We start from the raw sequence: 15885 nt of genomic DNA on the forward strand, positions 1-15885 counted from the left end.
ACCATCTTTTGGCCTTCTGTCATGAGCATGGTTTGCCTTTCAGTCACAAAAGCCCTTGCACATTTAATTAAAAAAATAAAAATGGAGGGAGGGTCATTACTTTGCGCTGTTTTGAAAACATAAGCATTGTATATTTGATCCAAACCATCTTTTGACATGGGTGGGCTTTTAAATGGAGTTCTATCAGACAGGAGCCCATATTCAGTAAGGTACTTAGCACATTTCATGTGCCTGAAGTCTCTGCTGGTTTGGACCATCTTGGATTCTAGTCATTACAGGAGAGACAACACAGGGACACGTGAAGCACAGGTGGGTTTATTCACCTGAGTGGGGAATGAGTTCTGAGCATTTGGAGAAACCCTTCTTTAAAAATATCTGCAGTTGGCTTGCCTTCCTGTTTGTGAACTGTCACTGAGCTACTCAAAGAACTTCTTTCCTTTACATTATACTTCAATTGTGTTTAAATTTTTGTATATTGTTCAAAGTGCATAGGAACCAGACAGATTTGTCTGCATTCATTGTGTTTCCTGCCCTGTCTTCAGGATAGATTTTAACACTGTTGTGGTTAACCAGGGTGACAACATATAATGGCCACTTGCTTTGGGCAAATAGCACCCATTGCTCATACAGTGTTCTTTTTTGGATCATTGTGCACACTTGCTCAACTTGGAATTTTCTTATTGGTCTTAACTGTTGTCTACATTTTTATTTAATAACCTGGGTGCCATAGCTCTGCACCAGATAAATTGTTTGTAAAGTGTGATCCTGAGAGAGGTATAATAAGAAAAGCACACAGCCCATGCTTGCATGTGAGACTCAAATACTGTATTCATAGCTCTGGAAAAGAATTGTGATAATCCTTTTGCTATAAAATGAAGTCACTGAAGAGGCACAGTGTTGCAAGAATCAGCCTGTAATACTTGAATATGCATCACCATCCTTCTCTCTTTTAAGATGCAGTTAGTACAAAATACAGAAAGCCTAAAGGAAGAAGAAAGGCTACAGAATAACGAAAAAAAAAATCATCAGTGAATGAAAACTCGCATAACTGTTCTTGACAGCTGTAATTACCTTTGGCCTGCAGCTGGTCCTGAGACTGGCAGATACCAGCTGGGCAAAGTGTGCCAGGAGACTCACAGAGCAGCCAGACAGAAGGGCTCTGGAGCACCTCTGAAGCAGATCTGACAGCCCTGCTCTTCTGTGCCTGCTCAGCGAGGAACACACGTCCTGACTTTCTGCATTATCTTTCATGGCTGAGTGGGGTAGCCTGAATAGCCCACATAAAACCATTTCTAAGAGGCAGTTGGTGCTTGGTAGAAAAGTCCTGGCTGAGCTAAGCTGGCTGGAGACTATGCAGAGTGTTTTTGCTTCAGTCCTTTAAACCCTTGATTAGTAGTGGTAGGCATCACTGTGGTGAGCCCGGCCAGCATATGATGGGGAAATTCAATTAGCCAACTTATACCACTTTGTTTTTGCAGAAGCTTCTCTGTAATCACCTATTTGATCTGTTAGTTCTATTAGTTAGTTCTATTAGTCATAGAACAATTTCTGTGCTGTGTTGTGAAGTCATCTAAAGTAGCAAATAAAACAGGGACATCCAACAAGCAAAACTCTTTTCTGCAGCTAATTCAGGTTACATTGTAGAGAGAGAAAACAGATTGTTTTCCATGTGACTAGGACTGTTGGCACTTCTGAAGGTCCTACAGTGATCTACAAAGTCTCAAAGGTATGTAATTGGAGTTACCTATAGAAACGCCTTTGTGCAACTTTAAATTATGGAAATCAGCTGCTTAACTCTCCAGCATTTCAAGAAAAAAGCTGAGCTTCATTCAAAACAAAAAGACAAAGTGAAGATTTAAGATCCAGAGCTTCCGAGCTGAACAGATTAAAAGGAATCAAGCCTTCTCAGTAATCAAGGAAAGGAGTAAACAGGAGTCTGGAGAAAATGCAGGCAAGACCAAACCTTAAAACCAGAAAAGGGCATCTGAAGAATGTTTCAATCCCAACAGTTTTATGCTGTGGATGCAGATCTCTAAGTGACAGATAGAGGAAGTCGGGAACCTGAGACTTACATGGCCTTGCATTATTTGCACATACAGAACTCCTATATTATTTTCCCAAGCCATGAAAGATACAATACATTGTTTTACTAGGAAATCAGCAAATGTTCTGGATGCAGTTATTTCTCTTAGAAAATAGCAGTGTAGTGTTTTATTACAGCCAAAAAGACAGAAAGAGAGAGAGCGAGAAAATAGGATATTCACTAAATTTGAGGAAAACCAAGAGTCTTAAGGCTTTTTCTTATTAATTTCCTGCCAGCCCAATCTAATTTCCTAACCAGCTTAAACTTCTTATATGTCTTATTTTATTATTTCGCAGTAGGTCTGGGTGACTTCCTTGATCCCTGAATAGATTTTTTTCCCAGTAGTTCCATGGCTTTCAAATGATGAACTCTTCACCCATGGGAATGCAGAAGGGGGCTGACTTTGTGCTCTCAGTGCTGTATCACTACCTGCTTTCTCTCTCCAGCAATCTGAGATGCTGAGCTCAGGAGAGCTGGCATTAAAATCTCCTCAGCAGTATGATTGTCTGGCATTGATAGCCCAATCCTCATATCATATGTATGTGATTTCTCATGTACATTGGTGGTTTTTTCTCTGTGCTATTTTTTTCTTGGCTTTGTTACTGCTAGTGAGTTTGATTTCAGTTTTGTGACTATTTCTGCAGGCAGCTCCAGCTGGGACTGTATTTCACATTTGATGGCTTTAAAGATCTCAGGTTTAACAAAGAAAGAATGAAAGGGGTGTTTAACCACTAATTCTCTTGGAATAATTTTTCTGACTACAGACCTCTTGTTTCCATTTATCTGCAGGTCTCTCATGATTTTGCCATCAACTTCAATGAAGACAACCCAGAGTGTGCAGGTAACATTCACATTAGGACAGAGTGTTGTATTTCTGCTGTTCAAAATGTGCTTGTATTTTTTATTGCATCCCCTGAGTATTTAGAGTGTTTTTCAAGTAAGGCAGACAGGAGTTTCAACACCTGGTAAGACTTCAAACCACCAGGTTTAGCTTTAGAAAATAGGCCCTTTTGAAAGTACACCACATTGGACATTCAGTGCTTGAACTTCTCCAAATCGTCAGCACTACTGAAAACTGAAGCCACGTTTTCTAGATTAATTCCAGAGCTTCAGCTACAGCAACATCATGTGTTGTGCAGCTGAAGAAGGGCAAGACATGCAAAAGCAGACTATGCACCTCTGTGTAGAACCAGTTCTTTGCCCAGAACTATAGCAACAGTGGCCTGCTACAAGTCGGCCCAGCAATGTCCAGCCCATTGGTCAGGGCAGCAGCCTAGGTCTGCTGTTATAGAAGGAAGTTCATTTTCATGAAGGCAAGTGCAGCAAGAGGCTCTTTTAACACAGTGTCATATAACAGTATGTTCCTGCAATAATCCTTGGTAGTCAGAGGCTAGATTCATGCAGCAGATTTTGCTATATGTCTTGCATTTGTAAGTGAGGTCTGCACTGACTGAATCTGTCTGTCTTGAATCTCCTGCCACAATTCAGACATTTTGTAAAAGATTAGAATAACAGGGCAATGATCTCTAAATAAGATAACAAGTAATCCCAGGTTAACATTTTGTTTGAGAGTATTGGTTAGATGATTTGAAATACACAGGTCATTATTCTTCCTTATCCTTCTGCTACCTTCCAAACACTGAAATGGATGTTTCAAAATGTTCTTCCTTTTCAAATTTTCTAGATTCTCCTTTCCCCTCTTCTTGGGTTTATTAGTTCAGGCATGGTCAGAAGAATATCTTCAGGATTACAATTAAGATGCCAAGAAAGGAAGTGAGGAAAAGGATATCCTCACCTTTTCTCCCCTGTTACCATTTTTGTTATTGAAAATTTTACTATTTAAGCCTAAATTAAGTACATTCATTGTACATTGTATTTATAGTTTTATACTTAGTCTTTATTGTCTGAGGAAGATGCTTCCTAAGCCCTCTTAAACAGGCATACACTGTATTTCATCAGAGCTATTGCAAGTGAGTTCCAATTAAAAATGTAAATTGATGAATTGTGAAGAAAAATGCACGTTGTCTCTCCCAAAAACAAAGGACTCCAAGAAAAGTAAGGTAGAAAGTAAGCCACTCACATACCCTGTTGAATTTGAATATAAGGACAGTAGATATTTCTTAAAGATACTAATCTCAGATAGTGAACAAGGCATTATTTTTCAAGAATGTGTTTCTTTCCTGGATGTTCTCACATGTTTTGTTTAGCTTTCTGACTTGAACCACTTTAAACTGTGTGGAATGTAGGGAGTAAGACTTATCTCAAACTATTTCAATGCATAAGAAAATAAAATACAGTATATCTTGTCATCATGTTAGGGAAGATTTATGAGGCATTCATGCAAGATCAGTAAGTGTAAGTAATGAAATACTTCACAGGTTTAAAAATGGGAGTCAAGAAAAGATCAGTTTTGTAATATGTAATTTTGTCACTGGGATTACCAAGGGAAATTTTGCTACATTACTCAACAATTTAGTCAATCGTATATATAATTGAAACACCTTCTTTTGTCTGTGAGCACAGCAATGGAAAAATATGTTTGTAACTACTCATAAAGAGAGAGGACTGGATGCTTCACCATTTTTCATGGTGGTTCAGGTACCATTGTAAAGCAATTACAGCTCCTCGTGATTTGTTAGTAATGGGTCTGCTCCCATGTATCCAAATGTGGTTGAGTAAAACCTCATAAGTGATGTAGTGCCACTGCAAACTCTAACAGGCTTAGTCTTATTGTGGTAATTTCATTCCTCAGCATCCTTTACAGAGCTTTTCAGTCTATCGCTTTCTTTCCAACTTTAGACCTCTAATCTTTTAGGTCTGGTAAGCTGAGAGTTCTGCATGCAGAGGTTAACGTGCGTCACTTCTAGAAATCCTGCTTCTCAATGATTGAAAACACCAATTTCCATTCTGTGATCTGTCAAGTGTGTCAGCAGAAATCTGTTTTCCCTGGTCTGGCTATAAGTCCTGAAATGAAAAAGCCAAAAATAGATAGTGCTCCATAAAAACTTCTTGACCAAAGTTCATTTTTCTGTAGACTGCAAAGCATCCTGCTGTTTCTTCCAATATTTCACAGGTTTTGGTCAAAGTCATATTCAGCCTGTGAGCAATTATGCAAATGCACCTTGAAAAATTACTTTCTTAGCACAGAGGAGTCAGGTATTTCAAAAGCTGTTTTGATTCCTTAACATCTCTAGGTTATAAGTACAGAGAGCAAATGTGCTGGTAACTACTTTGATTAAAACAAGTATTTATCTGAAGAGGAGGAGAGAAAAGTGTTGAAGTGTTTTTAATTTTTGTCTGCCTCTTTAGCATAGATCTTAGCTGGTGACCAGGAGGTGAACATTTCAACAAGGATGAAAGCTTTGGCATTGTAAGCTGATACTTGGAAAACAGAACTTAAAAACTGCTGGGAAAGAGAAGCATGGGATAATGATTGTATATTACAGATTAGATTCAAGACAGCCAGAGACAGCTTCTCAGAAGCTACCTAAAATTGTTAGTACTTGCTAATCATGTGATGTTTTAGATTTATTCATTAAGAACCCACCTTTTATTTAAATTCTAAACAAGCTTGATATTGGTGATATGCTTCACATTTATTTGCCTTTTTGTGGCTTTTCATGCCAGGAATACAAGGTGTTGTGGAGGCTTATCAGAGCTGCCTTCCCAAGCTGCAGCTGTATGGGCCAACAAATATTGCTCCCATCATCCAGAAGGTAGCAAAATCAGCATCAGAGGAGACCAACACCAAGGAGGCCTCGGTAAGGGCATAATGTTGTATTTGGCTTTTTTTTTTTTTTTTTTTTGTTTTTGGGATGCATCTCTTGTAGGCCATAAAATAAGGCCTTTTCATGCATGTGAACCACACCTTTACAGTTTTCACTAACCTAACTTCACAGAAGGCATCTTGAGTCTGTGTCAGCTGGAGCAGTGTATCTAGCCTTTACAGCTTTGATAGTCACAACCTGAAACTCTTCCCCCCCTGTTCTCTTATCTGCTTTTACAGCTATTTTATTGTAAAACACCCAGTTCTTCAGTTTGAAAAAAAATAGCACCACTAAGGTTACAAAAATTTTAGGGGCCAAGCCCTAAAAGTAGTGGTCCTAAAAGGACATGGGTTTCCCATACGGACTACCCAGTTTCAATTTCTAGCAGAGGCTGTACTAAAAGTTTTCTGTTCAACTAGGGGATTTAAAAAAACATTCCTTTGAAAACTACAGTGACGGAGTTTTCAATTTGCTGTTACTGTATTATGTGCTTTTTAGAAATCTGGAGACAAGTCTTTTAGCCTGGGTCTGATACAAAACCCATGATGGATTCCTGGGCTAAAAGGCTTAAGCATAGATGGTGTTTTAAATGTACCTCTATGAAATGGATTTGTCTTATTTTTCTTCTGCCTTCCAAAATAATTGAGGAAAGGGACAATGAGAGAGCTGATGAAAATTTTTGAATGCATAGGTCTGAAACAATTATAAGAGCAGTAGAGTGGGAGTCAGGGATGTAAGAGGGGACCTGTGTAGTGCAGGAAGAAAAATTGCTATATATAGGAACATAGTAGAGCTGTACATTGGCATGCATCTCATCACCAGGATTGGAGCTTTCTCTAAGCTATCGTCATGTGCTGAGCCTTTTAAAATGTCCTATCAAGGCAGCAGTTCCCAAACATTTCTATTAATGAGTTTGGGCTTGTGATTGTCTCTCCACTGCTGCTTCTTTGATGCTCTTTAGGGTCCCAGTCCTAAAATGGGGAATTACTGTGTTAGAATTTCCACAGCCATGTAACCCTGTTCTCACTGCTGCCTCTAAACTAGCATGTCATATTGAATAAGTCACTTCATTCTTCTAAACCCAAGCTTCTCTTCTTTCTGTTTGAAAACCAAATTAATTTATAGCATGAGTCTTCAAGATAAAGGTTTCTGCCTGCATGGTTCATGGCAGGAGGCAACGAACAGAACTCAGTGGGAGTTTATAGAGCTGTGTATTCATAAACTTTAATTATGTTTTGTGTGGAGGTATTGCTCGTGCAGAATGACCAAATTCTATGACCTGTTGATTTTTCCTATTAGTGCACGTTTGTGCAGTAATCTCCAGCTGCCTAGAGATCCATAAAGCATCCATGTGAGCATTGCTCTTCCCCATTACCCAGTGAAGAAGTCATAGTCCATGATGCCAGTCCAGCAGGCTTTGAAGTTTCAGGAAAGAAGTGACAAGCATGCAAAACAGCTTTTTCTCCTTTAGAGAATGAGAAAACCTCTCCTCAGGGCTCTGTGTTTGAAATGGACATATTCCTCCCTGCACATGCCCTTGCTCTCCTCCCTATTACTCTGCAGAATGCAGCAGACCTGCCATGGTGTGGTTCTCTCACAGGCACCATTAGATCACCCTCCATTTTGCAGATGGCTGCACCCATCCCACTTGCCTGTTAGCAAAGCTCTGCTGCAAAATGCTGTCTTAACCTCCCTGACAGCTCTGCCACAGGCTTGTAATGCTTCAATACCCCATTCCTCCCTGCCTCCCACTGGTTCCCAAAGGGGGTGACAAAATGTAATCAGAAGTGATTGTGCAGCAGATGGAAAAATAGGGTTAATGAGGATCTCTCGACTATTCCAGACTTCTCAGCCAAAGTCCTGACTTTCCCAGCCTTAGCAGGTAGAAAAACCCTTTTCTACACCATGCATCCCATGGCTTCTTCCAGCTCCTGGGAATTACCTGAGCTAGACCTGAACTCCAGAACAGGAAAAATTAGTAGATGAGAAGGTTTGGATGGGAAATGGGCTTAACCTTTGAGTGAACATAAAGGCTCTTTTTGATTTGAAAAGATGGCATTGTTCATCCTGGAGAAGAGAAGACTGGGGGGCCTTATAGATGCCTTCCAATATCTGAAAGGAACCTACAGGAAGACATTTCACAAGTGTCCAGCAATAGCATAAAGGAAAATGGTTTTAAACTGAATGAGAATAGGTTTAGTCTAGATCTGAGGAAGAAGTTCTCCAGTATGAGGGTGGTGAAAGTCTGGAATAGATTGTCCAAAGAAGCTGTGGGTACCGCCTCCCTGCAAGTGTCCAGGGACAAGTTGGATGAGGCTTTGAGCATACTTTCAGAAGAGGCCCTGCCCATGGCAGGCAGGTTGGAGTAGATGATCTCCAAGGTCCCTTCTGACGCCAGTCATTCTGTGATTCTGTGATTTTAAAAAGTGAGTTACCAGAAATACTTTGATAATGTAAAAGGGCAAGCAGCTTTGAAAGATTAACTAATGATACAATTTTTCACTTCCTGTTCCACAATTTCAGCAATATTTCATCTTGCTGATTCTGACGGATGGTGTCATCACAGACATGGCTGACACCAGAGAGGCCATTGTCCATGCCTCCCACCTTCCCATGTCAGTCATCATCGTTGGCGTGGGGAATGCTGATTTTAGTGACATGCAGATGCTGGATGGTGATGATGGGATCCTGAGGTCTCCCAAGGGCGAGCCTGTGCTTCGAGACATTGTCCAGTTTGTGCCATTTAGGAACTTCAAACATGTAAGCTGACTTTTCCATGCATTTTGAAGCGGAGTGAATGTATATAACGTGTAGTGAACAGTACCTGGGGCTGGGCCTAACTTTGGATTGCCACGAAGTCTTTTGTAAGTCTGTGGCATTATTGTGTCAGAAGTGGCGGGTAAAAAAAGGAATGTAGAATGAAATTTGCTCCATTAGTGAGGTGGTGAGGGTGGGGAAGTAAGAGATGGGAGAGAATCCATGTGCTTCTTTTGATGCTCATCCTTACTTCCACTTCCTCCCTGATTTTAGTTTGGTTGCCTTCCCGGGATTATTTTTCCAAGTGCCTCTTTTCCATTCTCCTTGTAACTGTTTTATCAGGACTAGTGTGTTCTGCTTTCCATCCCTATATTTCCACAAGCAGCTGAAATGGCTGAATGGCTGAATTTGTACTCAGTGTTTCCCAGGAGGCTGTTTCCTTACTGAAATTTAAGTCCCTAAGTTCTCAAAGCCTGGACTATCCACCCACATCCTGGCTGCCTCAGGCCCTTTCCCTAATTTTTGTAAAAGAACACAACTAAGGAAGTGGTGTTACTAAGAGCTTCCTTGTGCTCTCAGCCAGCTGTCCCTGTATAAGCCCAGCAAGGTGTAGGAGGCACTCTGCAGAAGAGGAAGGGACAGACCCAGCATTAAATGGCTGGATTTTAAATATTGCTTTGACCAGGTACTTTTCTCCTCATTCACCTGCCTTATACTGCAGCATTTGTCACAGGGACTTTTTTAGCAGCCTGGTAGAGGCAGTGTTCACCCACAGAAGGAATTTTCCCACACACTGATGGGTTTTTCAGGGTCCTTTTCTTCCATCTGGAGGCATGGAATGGCCATTGTGTTCCTCTGCATTGCTTTTCCATCTGTTTCTCCATCTCTCCCTTCCTTTCCTTCTCTTACATTTAAGTGCTTCTCAAGGCTGTTTTTTTCTCACCTCATTATCTAGGAAGGACATCCTCAGTATTTAATTTGAAAATTTCTTTATCCCACAATGTAATTGACTCGTTTTGGTTTGGTTTTTTACCACAGGAGACTTCTTTCAGACTGCTATTTCAAAAATACCTTCATTTAATTTTCCTCTTCTCAAGAGTTGTTCTTTTTTCTCACTTCAAAATACAATTTTGCCTTAGATCTATATATTGTCATAGACTGTATTTGTCATGGACTGTATTTGTCTTAGATCCAGATGCACTTTCTCAAACTCCACTGAGGAGTAAGAGAAACAGATTTGTTCCTCTTTCTCCCTGACCTTTATGTATCCCAGAGGAGGTAAAACTCACCTCCGTGCTTTCAGTTTGGTGACACCGTGCCAAGTGGCTGCCAAATTGTCATTGGACTGTAGACAAATAAACTTCTCTGCTGACAGTGCCATTCAGTCAGCCATCTCCTGGAACAAAGTATGGCTACAACCTGCTCATGGCTGCTGATTCTCTTCACCAGATCATTACAAGTGTGAAGTGCTGCACTGCAGTCTATTGTAAAAGTGTGGAGATGCAAGTTATTGATGGGCTAGTGCTAGACCTACTTTCAGTTAGTTGTAAACATGTTTCTGCAAGGAACTGGCAAGCCAGCTGTGTCTGTTATTTTTAGTTTTGTGATTTTATATCACAATCATTTTGTGATTTTATAACAAAGTTGCAATTATCCTTGACTGAGTGGATCAAGGCTGACAGTTGCAGTTCTGGTCACTGAATACATTGTGCCTCTGGTGTGAACTTGTGTGTGAGTCTATGCGAGATTTTAATTGCTAGTGTTGATCAAAGGATAAGCATATATTATTTTTAGCTGGTTTAGATTAATTTCCCAAGTACTGATAGAGGACAGCAATCTTAAAAATGTATCGGTCATGTTAAATAGTGATATTTTTGTACCCCTTTCTCTCAATAGCAGAGATAATATAGATGTATATATCAGAAAAGTCAATATTTCTTATACAACTTCATATCTAGTCTATTTATTTTGACCTATCACCATTCCAACAAATGTCAGTGTAATGGATGAGTGCCCATAACAATAGACACTTCTGGCTCAATTCTTTATTGTCATATCCCAAGTAATCTCTCTCTCTCTGAACAAAATTACATTCACAGCTATCTTGCTTATTTATCCTCAGTACAAACAAAAGATCATGCCATTAACTAGTGAAATAGTTTTTAGTGGAAAAAATTAATCAGAATTATTTTTCCCCACAGAGAAATGCAGATTTAATACATTTGGGGAAATTTTTGTCAGATCAATTCCAATCAAACACAAAAATTATCATAAATCAGTATATTACATTTGACAGCTTTAAGATAAAGATGTATTTAGTTAAAAATCACATCCCTTTTGTCAATGTACCTTGTGTTTAGTTTTGATATTTAGGTTATTCAGCTGTTTAAATAGGGAAAAAAAAAGTCAAAGGATCTTTTTATAAAGACTACATATCAAGTTGTATAAGGTTTATAAATTTTTTTTAATGAACCAAGTATTTATGCCTGAATGTGTATTACCTCTACTACTGATGGAAAGAAGGAATAATTTGTTTTCTTTAGTGAGCAACTATTTTTAATGTTGCTGGAACTTGAAATCAAACTCCATTTGGAGTCAACCCAAACAAAATTTTTTTTCAATACTTCAATTCTCAGGTCAGCCTGAAACTCAGAATCTCATAGCTATCCAAGGAGATCAGAAATAATCTATCCAAAAACTGCCCCTGTGATAAAACTGAAAGGAGGGAGAAGTAAGTTGTAAAAATAACCTATCAAGTGGATCTCTTTTATTTTATAAGTCTGACATCAGGGAAGGTCTGATTCTGCAAGGCACTCGTGAGGGCATGTAACATATTGTAATTAGGAGCAATTATTCACATACGTAAAACTGCACACACATTTCAACATTTTACTGGGTCAAGACTCATTGTGGAACAAAAACTTTTATTACAGAAATTTCATCTCCTATGTGATGTCATATATCAGTAGTATTTCAGTAAAGAATTTTACCTTTTTGACTCTCTTTAAGGAATATCTTGAAGCCATCAAAATAACAACAACAACAATAATAGTGATTCTTGTCAAATCCTGTGGTAGCAGAGGCTTGATAGAATCAAGGTAACCATTACTGCTTAAAAAAATGTCCCATTCTATAGTGGGTGGCATGGGCAACTCTCTACAGGAGAACATAACAAACAAAGGGAAGATACTTTCCCTGAATCCAAGTGCATTTCTTCTGTCACCATCCAAGCAATGGATCTCCCTCACCTGAAATTGTAGAACAGTGATGCCCACAATCACTGTAATGTAATTGAAGAGAACCACCTCTCTCAACCCATTCACAATTATCTTTTAAGTGCTGAAATTCTCTGCCTTTAGGATGCATGATTTATTGTGCACAAATCTGATGCTACAGGTAGATTGGATTCCATTTCGCATTGTATTTAATCATAAAGGCTAACAACTGTGACTTAATGACACATATATCACAACTGGGTATGGAAAGCTCAGCTCTTAACCAGCAGAAGGATTAATGTTTTGCACTATTGCAACTCTATGCCTTGTAATTAAAAGATGAAGCCTTGTGAAGCTGTGGAACTGAATTAACAGTCATTTGTAATATACACCAGTTATCTTCATAGGGGATTATTTTCCTACTGCTGGCTGATCAGATTGTTGTGTATTAGCTATCAGTTAAGAACTGTTGATATTGAAGTGTTTGTTGCTAGGATACTCTTCAAGCATAGCAGTTAAATAATGGAGAAAATGTTACAGTAAAAACCACCTGTGCTAAAAAACCAGCAGAGGTAACCCTTACACAGCATGGCTGAACTGGGGCTGGTTTTCAGCTCAAAAGTTACTAGGCCTGATTCTTACTTCCACAAATGCTACTTTGCACCATCAGGTTTATAAGTGAGTGTCCTTTACCACCACAAAATTACCAAAGGTACAAGCGACCCGAGTCATCAGACAGAAAATCACCCTTAACCCTGGTTTTAGGATGTGCCATGCTAGAAAGAGCCCCAGGATCAAATGACACCACTGGCATGATAAAACTTTGTAAAGCAATAGTTGCCAATGTTCATGCTGGAGTGCAGAGTCAAGCCAGCTACTCCAGGGCAACTCTGTGTGGGGCCACGCGTTGCCCGTGAGCCTATGGGCACAGTGACTGTGTCAGCTTAAACCTCAGGTTAAGGCTTTTTAATGCACGAGGACCCCATAGCCACAGCTGACTCCTTAAGTGATTCAACTGTGCACCTGAGCCCTGACAGAGCCTGTTCCAAAGGGCTGACCCTTCCTTCAGGAAGAATGGATGTGGCATCAAAAGAGTAAAAAGTGGCAACAGGAGGACGATGCAGAGAGGTGAGTGTTGGCTCAGCGTGCAGGCCTGTGGACTACACGTGCTGATGAGAAGCTGCTGGCAGGTACTCTTGCCCAGCTTTTTTTAAAGCCAGAGCAAAATCAGATTTCCTGATGGCTCGGGCTTCTTGTGTTTGCAGCAGTGGCCCAGGATTCTCCTCCCACTCCCTGTTTCTATCTTTTGTGTAGGGTTCTATCTTTGGTGACACGGAGGCAGCCTAAAGTACGGCCTAAGCTTTGGAACACAAATAAACAAATTCTCAGCAGCAATGTAGAAATCAGCCATTTACCTGACTCCAAGGGGTGTTTTCTGTTGATTTCAGTGAAAACAGGTTTAGGCAGTAACAGGACAGCCATAGAAAATCATGCATTTCACTTTGAAGGATTAAAATAAATGGATTCTGTTACCGTCTAACACCTGAGAGCAGTTGCTGTGCTGTCACAGGAAGTGAGGGCTCTGCTTTGCCTGTTTATTCATGCAGAAATGTTCCAGGCTTTTTTTCCTGCACAAATATTTTGGTATAAATGTCACATAATTGCTAATTACGTATGTGACTCAAAATACCAAAATACAGAAAAATAGTTTTGTTTCTGGATTTGTTAGCATTACCTCTATATTGGCAGTATTGAAACATTTGGTACTGGAATTTATTGTAGCCCTGGGGCTTTCTGCACCTCTGGAATCACTTGCCTGTGGATAATTTACCATTTTCATCCTATGTAAGCCTAATTTTAAGACTGGAAGGATAAGGATGCCGCCCTATGAAACAAAGTAGGGCCATAAACAGTCAAAACAAATGCTTTGTGCCATGGTAGTTTTGAACCCGGGCTGACAATGTAACAGACAATGAGGAAGGAAGTGTTCATTAATGTGGGAAAAAGCATGCAGCTGGTATGCAGAAGAAATGTGACCCAGTCACCAGTTGAGTTCCTGTGCATCATCTGAATTGGAATGTGTGATCCATGTGTGCTCCATCTGGAGACAAATATATTAGTTTAAACCTCTCAAACTGATCTTTAGGCATTTGCATTTTTACTGCAAATGAAGACCAGAATGATGATGAAGACCTTCCTTCTACAGTGAATGTCCATTTGTGTTCAACTTGAAGCTCTGCAGGATTCCTTGCTGAGTACTGATGAATGAAATCTTTGCAGCCCCTTTCGTTGTGATACAGTGCTCTCCTAGAGTGCAGGGAAGCTCAGTGGCCCTGAACTTAAAATACTCCAAATGGACCTGAAAAACAGGCAGAGCACTTTTGGCTTTAGTGTACTGTCAGGCAGCTACAGCTTTAAGCCCAAACTGACTCATAAAATTAGTTTCCAGCAATAGTGCCACACACTTCGAGTGATTTTGCCTTCCATTTCTGTACTGTAGTTCCTACTTTGAGTTCATAGGACCAATGCCTCTAAAATCCATGGCACTTCTAGCAGAGAGACAGTTTAACTCTTGTGTTTTCTACCATTTCCTGCAGGCATCCCCAGCTGCTCTAGCAAAAAGCGTTTTGGCTGAAGTTCCAAACCAAGTCGTGGACTATTACAATGGCAAAGGGATAAAACCAAAATGTATGTCAGAGTACGAGTCTTCCAGGACACTAGCTCCATGAACCTGCCTGCACTTTTACAAAATTAGAAAAAGAAAAATGCTACTGTCTACAACTACTGTATTTTAAAATGAAACAAAACAAAACAAAACAATAGCACGTTTTGGGTGATTTTTAACTAAAATAACCATTTTTTTGCATGTGTAGCCTAAAGGCTTAAATCTGTTAAGCAGTTGTATTGTTCAATACTTTTTATGAGAAAAAAATTCCAGAAAAAAAAAGTGAACTCTTCACATTACAGCATGTTGCCTTGAAATAAAAAGTTATCTGTATCTGGTTTTTATACAGGCTTGTTGAAATTTTGCTAAATTTCTTATCTCTACACTGTAAAGCATTTTGAAATACTTATTGAGAGTTGATAGCCAAAATGTCTTTGGATTAATCTGCTATGAATTGAGAGATTTTTCAAAATGGCAGATGCATGAACTGTATTTTGCATGTTTAAAATAAAAACAACAGTTTTGCAGTTGTTGTCTTTATTTCTCTCTCTGCCACAAGACTCTGTTTTCAACTTCCATGTTCCAAGAAAAGGGTAATAAAGTATTTCAAGAGATACCTGGCCTGAAGCATGGGCATTTCTAATGTTAACACCTTATAACACGGGCACCCAAACATGACCACTTGGTCTGTGGCCTGAGTAGCAATTTTTCAAAACCCTGACAAATCCATCTGTTATGAAGGGTTCAGACTGTAGCCATAAACAGATCTGGTTTGGAGGGCATGATCCATCAGGATTGCATGTCTTAAAATATGCCTACTTAATCCAAACAGTCTGGCTGGCTTTCAAAAGGGTCATGTTTTGGTCACCCAAATTTATAAACTCTTATGTTTGGGAATTCTTATTTTGTTTCATTTGCATTTTTTCTTTAATCTCACACCTAATATCCAACTTTGCGTGACACATTTTCTGAAAGAAATTTTGCATGGCCTGATGTGACAGCTAGAGATTAGTAACTTCATACATACACAAATCACTTGTGTGTGATGGAAAAACTATTTTTGTACAAAAAGAATATTCAAGCCACCCTATTAAAAAAAAAAAAAAAAAAAAAAGACACACAGGAACAGATTTGCAGTGGATTGATCTTTCCATTGAAATATTTATGCAAGTAAATGAAGAAATTAGGTCATAGTTACTCTTAGTGCTTGAATTTTGGCTTCTTCATTTACTAAAAGACAGTAGTGAAAAGACGTGACTTTTAAAAAGTTAAGGATAAAATTTGACCAAAATTAATTTGTATGGGATTGTCTGAAGGGCATAGCTTTGGATGAGTTATGCCCCCAGAAGAAGATGGTTTTAGACAGAGGTAATTTGTAATATCTCACCTGTGAACAAT

The 15885-nt window shown here is 39.4% G+C and overlaps 1 protein-coding gene across 1 annotated transcript in view; it reads left to right on the forward strand.

Moving 5' to 3' along the window:
• CPNE4 (copine 4) overlaps positions 1-14573 on the forward strand; it is a 226541-nt gene extending 211968 nt beyond the window's left edge. The window contains exons 13-16 of the mRNA XM_030444982.1: positions 2873-2924; positions 5711-5844; positions 8374-8610; positions 14420-14573. Of these exons, the coding sequence (XP_030300842.1) occupies positions 2873-2924; positions 5711-5844; positions 8374-8610; positions 14420-14551 (555 nt within the window). The 3' untranslated portion in view covers positions 14552-14573. The remainder of the gene's footprint in view (positions 1-2872; positions 2925-5710; positions 5845-8373; positions 8611-14419) is intronic.
• The last annotated feature ends 1312 nt before the right edge of the window (positions 14574-15885 follow it).

This window comes from Calypte anna, chromosome 2, assembly GCF_003957555.1.
Source record: "Calypte anna isolate BGI_N300 chromosome 2, bCalAnn1_v1.p, whole genome shotgun sequence".
Lineage (NCBI taxonomy): Eukaryota > Metazoa > Chordata > Aves > Apodiformes > Trochilidae > Calypte > Calypte anna.